We start from the raw sequence: 10,918 nt of genomic DNA on the forward strand, positions 1-10,918 counted from the left end.
AAGTAGACCTTCCCAAGTTCTTCTCGCATCCAAATAATCACGAAGCATATGGAGGCGGCTCTCCGTGTACAGACCACACATACCGCAGATATCATTGGTTGCTATATGCCTCTTCCTCCTTACTTCATTAACTAGCACACCATTTTTCAAGAGAAGCCAAAAGAAAGTCTTAATTCGTTGTGGCCCATACCAATCCAAATTCTCACCCACGGTAAGTAACATACTGATTCATGCACTCTCGCTAGGCTGTCATATGCGGTTTTAACTGTGATTAGCAGTTAGCAGCAATAATACTAGCTACCTCAGCTGGGATAAATCGCTCAAACATATCCCACGCCCAACCTGAGCTATCAACGAAAAAATCCACTGTCTTGTACATTAAATGATCGGGTTTGACACTTACTGCCACTTCTGAGAGAGAGCTTCTCATGTTCGGCCCCCAACGATGAATCCAAAACATGACTTTTTTTGCCTGATCCTATTGCCCACATAACATTTCTCCACATATCAGGCCAAGTGCTACATATTAAACACCAAAGAGGAGTACATACACCGGGAGTTATAGGGTCAAAACCTGAATGAGGATCAAATTTATACTTAGAACAAAGAATGCTCCCCCATAAAGAGTTTGTGTTGTTGAACATCTCGCAACAAACGTTCATACCAAAAGCATTATTCACCAAATGGAGATTTCTCAATCCTAACCCGCCTTCTTCTCTTGGGCAGGTCACCGCATCCATGCCACCATGCTCATACGATTTTTATCTTCAGTTTTACGCCACACAAAATCTCGGATCACTTTCTCCATATCATCACATGTGCCTATCGGGATTTTTGTTGTCTGCATAGCATAAATGGGCATTGTACTCAGCACTGATTGAGCTAAGGTGACCCTTCCTGTTAATGACATTCTACAGGCAGTACAATTCGCTATTTTTCCCTTCATTTTATCCACAATGTAGGCATCTGTATTCTTATTCACCCTCCTATGCAATAAGGGGACTCCTAGGTATTTACCCAAGCTCTCCACTTCAAGCATTCCCAGCAACTCTTTCGAGTTTCTCCGAGTTGCATTTTTGACATATTTGGAGAAGGATATGGTAGTCTTTATGGTACTAACTTTCATACCTGAGCTTGTGCAAAACTCGTCCAGTACATGTGCAATATTTTCAGCAGTGACTACATCAGCTTTCCCAAATAATAACAAATCATCTGCAAAAAAATAAATGAGAGATTAGAGCTTCTTACAAATTTTGAAACATCCTTTATTAATAAGAATTCTATGTTCCTACCTTGCATAATCTATAAATATATAAAGCCACAATTTATAGCTGGCTAAATTTGCCGCCAACTTTAATAAAAAAAAAATTGCAATGTTATGTTAAAATATTAGAAACAATCTAGAAACGTAGTAAATTTTTTTATCCTTAAGTCTATACGACAAAAAATAATAATTTAAAAGATGTTGATGTGATTGAGTTTAGGGTTAAAAACATGCGATTATACTTTATTTTTTAACTTATATAAATTTAACCAAAAACGATAAAGAGTGAGACAAAATATAAAGTAGACATAAGGAAGAGAACAAAACATGAAATAATATCATTTTATTATTTAATTCGTTTTCAAAATTTATACTGGAAAAACTTAATTAAAAAAGGCAAAAATGTGTACTTACTAAAAATAGAAGAGAGATGCATGAAAGAAAAGAGCAAACGAGAGTGGTAGATGGATGTAAAATAGAATGGGACACGAAAATGAAATGAAACGTTTGGACCATTGATTATGCGGTGAATCGCCACCTTCAATCATTAACTGAAAATAAAAACAAAAAGACTAAGGATAATGTAAAAAAAGAAGAGAGATGAAAGCAATGGAGTTAGCTGGGAGGCGAGAAACAGGGAAAGAAGCAGAACGAATTGAAGAAGAAATGGAAAAAGAAGCAGGAGGTGTGGTGGGAGTAGCAGTATACCGAGATGGCTATGAAGATTTGAGAAAAAAAGAAGAAAAATGTAACGAAAATAGAAATGAAATTGAATTTGAAGATGGCGCGGGTGATGATGTATGCCCCATTTGTTTGGATACCTTAACTAACCCATGCAGATCAAATTGCGGTCACTTGTTTTGTGGCAAGTTTTCACTTCATTCATTTTTTTTTTTTGATATATGCAGTATATTCTTATGGTTTGTGTGTGTGTGTGTGTTTGTTTATTAGGGGGTTGCATCCTACAATTGTGGATGTATAGATACTCAATTCAACCCTGCAAATGCCCGTTGTGTTGTTGCCGAATCGTAAATCTGGAGCTCCAAACATCTGAAGAAGCCGGTTATAGCAGTGATGTTCGAAAGGAAGTGCAGCACTACAATGGCGTCTACATCTCTGGCCTCTTTGGTGCCCTCCATGTATGAAATCCTAACAATCTTTCCAATTCCTTGTTTTCATGCTATGCCGATTTATGTGTATTTTTGCCCCATAATTTGTAAATTGCTGGTGTTGGCAAAAATTGATACTTGTTGGAAAAAATTGATACTAACAAGTCAAGTTGATAACATTTATTAAAAATGAGAGTTAACGGTGTCTACCAATTGATTTTTTTTTACATGTAATCTTAAAAAAAACAAAGTTCCTAGAAAATGGAAATAACTTTAAATGTCCATAAGCCCAAATCAATCTTGAGAAAGAGTAAGTAAAATAAACAATGATCTTGTTAAATGCTTTCCCATCTTCTTATAAGTACTTAACAGATGCCATCTTGTGTGGAAGAGAAAGCAAGATATAACTTCAGGGACGGATCTATATGGCATTCACAAGGGGCAATTGCCCCACCTAAAAAAAATTCATGTATGCTATTTTTAGTAGTTAATTTTAAAATTTTTTAAATTTCCTTATTTTTGCCCCTTCTTAATGTATTAAAATATCTCTATGTATATTTTTGCCCCACCTATGTAGACTTCCTGGCTCCGTCCCTGTATAACTTAATATGTGCTTATTAGAGTTCTGTACTTCTGTTACAAGCAGCTTTTAGGAATATCTTCCTACTGGTTTGTTTCCATTCATCATCCTCTAGAATTCTAGCCTACAATGTCGAATTTTGTTTTGTTGTTTATGAGTGAATTTTGTTTGGCAGATATTACCCTTACTTATGGGGAGGGTGTTTAGAGTTCTAGTGGATGTTGATTATTTGAGATGCATCATGTGCGTCGTTGGGGTATGTAAGATCGTCGTTTTCGGTTACTACTTGTCTCGCTTAGCTGTACTAATATTTGTTTTATGTACTCTCTTGTAGTTGTTTCTGGGGTTACTCTATGAACGCCTAGAGTTTGAGTTTATACCACCTGGTATGTATCTTGGATTCAATTTCCTTATTTCTTCATTTTGTTTAAGGATCTTTTGATTTCTTCGCTTACCTGTTTTTTCCATTGTGCGCAAGAGAAGAGATAAAGAAATAAAATTCATCATCCACTTGGGCCCGCACTGATACCATATTAAAAATGGGTCACTCACCCCTTAAAAGGCCTTATAAGGGGGGTTATCCACACTTATATAGAGGAGCTAGGATCATCACCAAGTCGATGTGGGACAAGAATTAAGAGTTTTAACATCTTTAATCTTGACTTCGGCTGAGCTTGAGCTTTATGATACTCGAAAAGTTTGAAATTGAATAACACTCAAACTAGTATTGAGTTAAGAATGTAAATATATCCACACTAATGGAATAAGTAATGCATCAAAATATTTTATTTTTATTGAAACTCTGTGTATAATAGGTTTTTGTGGACAGGAGGGTTGGGAATTCAAAGAATGTTCGACCTGATTGCTAGCTTGCTTGTTGCTGCTCTTTTTCTCTTAGGTGTGGTGTATAGATGGATGCTTAAACGTCGTGCAAGGCTCTTGGTTGTCGTAGATACTTCACTCAGGAATGTCACTTGATTTTGTGCTATTTGATTGTATAGTTATTGTGGCCATGCCCCTTGCATAACATGTACAACAACATTGTTATGTGTTGCAATGATATTTTTGTACCATTTGTAGCACATATAGGTACTTCCAAGTTACTAACTGAATGTAAAAAAGTGTGAATTTCATGTATATATAGTAGAACGTCGGTTGTAATGCTACCATGTTTTTTTCTTACATTCCTCATTTAAATGATCAACTATCTTTCAGTAATGTTACTTCAAATTTTCTTAAATATATATGTGTTCAATTTATAGAGATGGGAGTTCTAGTTTTAATTATGGAATTAATATATTTAGATAATGATAATTTTCTTAGATAAAATAGCAGTGAGGTACAATATAGAATAAGCTGAAACTGAATCTTTACTAAAGAACAATAGTATGTTTAGATTGTAAGCTTCTGTAATTGTAAATATGTTTGATTTATAATATTATAGTATAATGTGATGTTATTACATACTCCTTTCATACCATGTTACTCGAATTTTTCTATTTCAACTCGTCTCAAACTACTTACATTATTTCTATTTAAGTAAGAAGTATGATACTCCCTCCGTCCCTCAAAAATTGACAAAGTTGTATATGGCACGAGTTGTATACTGACCACTCCTGGATGCTCATTCTCATATCTCTTATAAATAGCCTGAAGTGGATAGACTCGGCTCTGACATCAGTCGAGTATGTGAAATGGAATGAAGTGAAGAACTCTTGAGCCAACTCTATCGGCATCCTTGGCAAGCTTGGAACCAAAAGGCAATCAAAACCAATCCCCGCGATAAACTCCATGAATTCCTCTACTGCTTCCAGCTCCTCCAAGGCCTCTTGGTTCAGTCGTCTCCCAGATCTTGGTTTCTTTCCTTGCCTGATCCTGGCTCCACATTCCTTCATCAATTAGGGGTCTTCGAACGTATCATTCGTCCGAGAAGGTCATCGTCCAGACGGACCTGCATCTTCTTGAATTGTATTCTAGCCATTTCTGGCCTCTGTTCAGACGTACTCCTCGCCCCATCATTTCGTCGCTTGGTGCGAAGCTCCCTTCTCAGCGCCTCATCTTCGTCCTCATCTTGTTCCTCAGATCTCCCCGTCTTCCTTCTTGGATCACCAAGGTTGCTGGAGCCTATCTTGGCTTTTTCTTTAATGGGGAAGCTATGGCCTTCCCCTTCCTTTTTCTTTCCTTTCTGTCCCTCTCAATGTCATCCTCTGTAGCAGGCGGTTTGACTTGCCCAGAGCTAGGCAACACATCTATCAGAGTGAAGATGACATCGTCTTCTTCCTCAGGTTCTTCATCAATTATGAGCCTCCTCCTGCGACGTGGGCGACTTACTTCTCTGCTTACGTCTTCCTCTTCCCTTTCTCCAGAGGTTCTCCTTGGTTGTTCATCTGCAGACTTCCTCCCCGAGGTCTCTTCTCTAGCCTGATATGTTCGGACGGAAGCAACTCCCACTTTCGTAGCCTCATCCCTAGGAAAAGCTCGCCTAGTCAATTCCTTCTCACCTACCACTTCTCTTCGTCCTGGTGCCCCATCAGTAGTCACTTCAACTCTCTCAGTGGATTGCAACCCAGCAGTACTATCTCCATCTGTTCTCATACCCATCTCAGTCGTCTCCAATTCCCCTATCGCCAAGTTTGTTGTGACCCCCTCTGTAGCGAGTAGCGGTTGCTCAATTCCAGTTGCTCCTTTAGTATCCACGGGAATTGATTCTACCTAAACCTCCTTCGGTATTTCAGATGACGAGTTTGGCTCCACCCCTGTATCTTTCTGCTTAACAATCTCCAGGGCTTCGTCTTGCTGGGCAGTGGGATCCTCTGTATGTTTGTCTATACTTTAGAGCTGGGCTCTATCCCTTCCCCTTGTTCCACTGCTAAACTCGTCTTCGTCATCCCCGCTTCATCGGAATTATCGGCAGTCTTAGTTTCCTCCCTGGAGATTACTGAGGATTGGACATCGCCGGTAGACGGTGGGGTAGGTATTATCCCCGCCTGAGTTAGAAATTGAGTAACATTACCTTCGGGTTTCAGAGACTGGATCAACAATGTCAATCCCTCTAGCAAGAGTGTGACGGTGGCTGGCTCATATTGGTCAGAATAGTACCTGCCCCTTCGACTCCTTGTTGTACGGGTTTTGAAATTCCAGTGGTTTGCGGTGCCATATTGGTCGGAATGGTTTTAATGTTTCTTGTCTATAAGGGTGTTTTGGTACATAGAAATGGAGGTGTGGAATTAGAATTAGAATTGGAGCCTTCAGTTCTAAATAGTCATAAAATAGCAATCAAACCTGACTCATCAGGAACGCGATTCAACACAATAGCAATCCTAGCACCGCTAGTATTAATTACTTCTATCCAATATATCAGGATTATTGGATTGCGAAAAACCCGAACCATTTGATAAGTCAAAGTAATGTAAAATCAATAATGTATGCTCAATGCTAATGTATGTTGATTAACAAATAGTTGTTATCAAGACCTCGTCTTTCAGTAGATAGCATGAAGACATGTCTTGTTGTTAGATTCGTTCGGTGCTATACCACATGATACACTCGGATTTTACACGGTTTTAAGGCCATCTTTTGGTTCGTTTTCAATGTCAAAGTTGCATTACATATCCATTATTTGCATATTTTATCTATTTTGGTATTTTGACATGTTTTGTGAGGAATGTGCATATTTGAACCTAAAGAGGGAGTCAAAACGCGAAATTGGAAATTTGGAGTTGTTCTGCATGTCCAGCGGTCCGCTGCAACACAGCCGGCGACCGCTAAGCCAGTGGCGGCCCGCTCCGAGAAAGTTATGCATGAAGTCAAGACACACCCAACGGCCGCTGGAGAATTCGTGGCGACCGCTACCGAGAGTCCAGAGAGTTACGGGATGCTGGCTAGCGACTGCTGAAACAAGTGCAGCGGCCCGCCAGCCAAGAGTCAGAAGCCTCAGACCAACCCACAACGACCGCTAGCCAAGGTGCAACAGCCCGCTGGGAAAAAGCGCCGAGCAGAATTTGCCATACTTTCTCTCCACGATTTACCATATTTTGCAACCATTTTCCTTATATGACGAGGGACAATTTTTCCCCTATAAATAGCCCCCAAAGCTTCATCAAAAATAGATCTTTTCTTTGCCAAATACTTCCAGAGCTTAAAAGTTAGAGTGTTTCATTGTGTAAGGAGTTGAAGAAGGATTCAAGATCGTCAACGCTATAAGGATTCAACCTTTGGGTTTTATTGCTTTAGTTCTTATGTTTTCATTGTCTTCTCTTCAATCTATGTTTTTAGCTTATTCTATCATGTGTAACTAAACTTATAGGATTCTAGGGATGTGTGAAACTGCTCGGAAACTGAGTGTGTGCTTTTGTGCTAGGTGAAGCTTTGCAAACCCAGAGAATCCACTAGATCACAAGGTCGAGGAACCCAGAGAATCCTAGAAGTCTCGGTCGTCGGACACACAAATTCCGCATTCAAAAGCCTCAACCCGCTATACTATGAATTAGTACAGGGAAGTAGGGATCGATTCGACGAAGATGGATGCGTAAGAAGGCATTTAAAAGACTCTAGAAAGGTGATTGGCTGCTGCCACATAATTTTGGGTTGAGGAAAGCTATTACTAGACTTAGGAACAAAATCTAACACTAGACCTAGGAAACTGAGAACATCTTGCAAACTTCGAACATACTCGTAACTTCAATATCTCAAACAAACTTCCTTAACCTATTAATCGGCTACCTAAATTAGCTAGACAAAGAGTAAAGATGCAGTGGGGACCATCTTCCAGAAACAACAAGGTACGTATGAAAAGCTACAAATAACAAACTATGAATTTAACTAACAACGACCTGCATCTCGTTACCTGATTCAAACGCGAACATGGAGAAAACAGAGTAAATAACTAGATTCAAACAGAATATAATAATTCGGACTTCGGAAACTGGCGATTAATTGGAAACAGAACAGATCTACATATACTAGACGAAAGGAAACAAAAACACGGAAACGAGTCATCAAATTCATGCACAATCAACCAACTCTGCATTCAGATCCACACGTCGAACTCTCAATCCACTCTGGATCCAAGCAATCCGAACCCAACTACGACCAAAAACGACTCCATAAACTCCGATTCAACCAATCTGCTCCGATCAATCGACAATCCAACCACGCTTCTACTCCAACTCAACAGATCAAGTGTGAAAAGCATCCATTCAAGTAAATAACTATAAACTCAGAAACAAACATCATCCATACTCAAAATCAACATCATCTTAACGGAAAATAGAAATGCCATAGAAAGATCAACAATATTTCAACAGCCAACAAAAAGCCGAGCATCGAACAGCTAAGACTCAGTGAAATTCACAGCAGCAAACTGAAATGAAAGCAGTAAATTGTTTCTTCGCCCTTCGTAAGGATGGTGGTACATAACAGCTAACCGAAAGTGAAACCCGAACCCCTTGCCAATTCCGATAACCCCAAAATGTGTAGAAGTGAGTGTAAGTCAGCTGAGAGCTTCTCCCCCCCAAAATTTTTTTTTCTTCTTTTCTCTCATTTCCTTTTTTGAATTGCATGTTTTCTCTTATATAGATGCGACGGTGATCTTCAGAAGCCTTCGCATGAAATCTCTGTTCTGCCCTTCAGCTTAGCGATCTCCTCCGTCTGGATATTTTTACTTCATAATGCTCACTCTATCGCCAAATTTCCTTCGCCATGCAATTGTCTTCCCTTCTTCCTTGGCCTGGTGATATCTTCTACACACCTGGCTTAAAAATGCGTTAGACCCGTAAATGCATGAATTTAACCTCCTAACCAATGCATGAAATTAGCCTTATCAAACTTCTAAAAATTAAACAGTCCTCAAGTATAAAGACAAGAAATAGAAATAAGGCAAATTTCAATGCATGATTATCCTATGGCCGACCCTACAGACACGAACAAGACATAAACTTCTAGACCTAGACATACTAACAGACTCTTACCAAAAGAAGACAAACACTTAAAGAAAACAAAAACAACAAAGCATGAACTAGTTGCAATTTTTGGGCAGCCGTCCCCACAAGCTTAAGGTCTATCCGATCGTCTACAGTCTCCAAATCCTCCCATTTCCGTCTTCTACTTAATCGGTCTGTCAGTTCATCAAGATAGCCTCTTGACTTCCCAATTGTTGGATTCACTCGATCACTCATTCCTCACCAGGGATGTTAGGATCGATTCACTCTTAAGTTATTGCCACACCACTGATGCTTCGGGTTATGAGAGTTTCTCCTTCCCCATTTATATATATATATATATATATATATATATATATATATATATATATATATATTTTCATACCCTTTGGACTTCGTCCAGCTTATACTTCCGAATATTTATTTTAGTTCTCCCCTGGACTTCGTCCAGCTTATATCTCCAGAACCCTTTTCCCAAATTTTTCTCCTTCAGACTCTTCTCCCTAAACATCTAGTGGCGGCCACCTTTTTATTATACATGTTAGCTTAAAGTGTATAGGCTCATAACTCACTTTTATAGTGGGGCTTCACAACTAGGTTATCTAAAGCATCCTCTATCGTCCTTACTTCATCCAAACCGATCACAGCTTATTAAGGAAAAAGGCATCAAAGTTGACATGTATCATATCTTCAATTACTCTTACTAAGGGAATCTTGCCTTATTGTATTCACTAGCTCATGCGACAAACATAAAACCTAGACCTAAAGACTCCTATTCACATTAAACACAGACTGCACTAACTCCCTCCCCCCCACTTCACTCAAGCTTGTCCCCAAGCTATCCTATTGAAGGGGGGAAAAGGCAGTTAATGCAAACAAAACAGAAACCCAAAACATGCCAGAAAAATACAAACTTCTCACACTTAGACCAAAGATTTGGGCTAAGTGGGAGAAAACACATACACATATATACAAAACGAAGCATGCTGGAATAACAAACACAAAAGCACAAACTCAGAACGACAAACATGTAAACATATAAAAACGGAAAGAAAATGAAAATAAAAACTGAAAGAAGTCTGGTGTTTCGAAAATATTTTTGGAACATTAGATTTTTTCTTTGTTTGGTAATTTTTTACTTTTTGAAAAGCAATTAAACTATTTACACTTTCAATTGAGTACTTTCGAGATCCCCTGGTTCAGTGTATAGATTAAAAATGCATTCCCATTTATCTGACCCAGGAATTCGTCGAGAACACTTACTCACTAGACCGATGAGGCGATAATAGAGAGTGCGCGTAGTGGCACTTCCTCCACCACACACAACTCCGAATTATCCCTAAAAACTTTCAATCGATGACCATTAACAAGGAAATGAGTAGAGTTCGAGGCACTTCCCTGGATTTCCACAGCTCCATTTGCTCAAAGGCCAACAATTGTGTACGACCCAATCCAATTGGACTTCAGCCAGGCATCAGCTTGAGCCTGGATTGGAAAAGGAGGACCTTCTGACCCACTTGTAGTTCCTTGACCCGGAGGTCTTTGATAAGACTAATTTCATGCATTGATTAAGGGGTTAAATTCGTGTATTTACGGGGTCTAACACATCTTTTAAGCCAGGTGTGTAGAGAGTTTCGCCAGGTCTTGGAACAAGGATGAAGATTTGCATGGTAAGGGGAAATGGCGATAAAAGTGAGCATTGTGGAGAAAATGACTTGACGGAGGAGATCACGGATGCTGAAGGGAAGAATAGAGATTTCTGCGAAGGTTTTTAGAAGATCAACCCCGCACCTATATAAAGAAGAGATGAAGGACTTTTTGGGAGTTCTCATCTCTCGGCACTTTTAGCTCTCTTAGCTCACTCGCATACTCTACACACTTGTCTTATCGGGAACTTGAGGGGGTTCCCATCTCTCGGCACTTTTAGCTCTCTTAGCTCACTCACACACTCTACACACTTGTCTTATCGGGAACTTGAGGGGGTTTCGGTTTCGGGTTTCATTTTGCTATTAAGTAGTTGGGTAAC

At 39.3% G+C, this 10,918-nt stretch overlaps 1 protein-coding gene across 2 annotated transcripts; it reads left to right on the forward strand.

Annotated features, from left to right (window-relative positions):
- The first annotated feature begins 1,846 nt into the window (after positions 1 to 1,846).
- LOC121776568 (E3 ubiquitin-protein ligase RNF170-like) lies at positions 1,847 to 4,092 on the forward strand. 2 transcript variants are annotated; one of them, XM_042173761.1, is made up of 5 exons: positions 1,847 to 2,129; positions 2,216 to 2,403; positions 3,129 to 3,209; positions 3,288 to 3,339; positions 3,783 to 4,092. In XM_042173761.1, the coding sequence occupies exons 1-5, from the start codon at positions 1,865 to 1,867 to the stop codon at positions 3,929 to 3,931; spliced, it is 735 nt and encodes a 244-aa protein (XP_042029695.1). In that variant the 5' UTR covers positions 1,847 to 1,864; the 3' UTR covers positions 3,932 to 4,092. The 2 variants fall into 2 exon arrangements, with proteins under 2 accessions (XP_042029695.1, XP_042029696.1); XM_042173762.1 differs by having other exon boundaries at positions 3,852 to 4,092.
- The last annotated feature ends 6,826 nt before the right edge of the window (positions 4,093 to 10,918 follow it).

The sequence above is a fragment of the Salvia splendens genome, chromosome 18 (genome assembly GCF_004379255.2).
Source record: "Salvia splendens isolate huo1 chromosome 18, SspV2, whole genome shotgun sequence".
In the NCBI taxonomy this organism is placed as follows: Eukaryota; Viridiplantae; Streptophyta; class Magnoliopsida; order Lamiales; family Lamiaceae; genus Salvia; species Salvia splendens.

Excerpts from the sequence above, each read along its gene's own strand:
- LOC121776568 (XM_042173761.1), top strand. The coding sequence starts at position 1,865 with ATGAAAGCAATGGAGTTAGCTGGGAGGCGAGAAACAGGGAAAGAAGCA. Across the intron at positions 2,130-2,215 it reads TTGCGGTCACTTGTTTTGTG|GGGGTTGCATCCTACAATTG; the intron begins GCAAGTTTTCAC and ends TTTGTTTATTAG. Across the intron at positions 3,340-3,782 it reads GTTTGAGTTTATACCACCTG|GAGGGTTGGGAATTCAAAGA; the intron begins GTATGTATCTTG and ends TTTTGTGGACAG.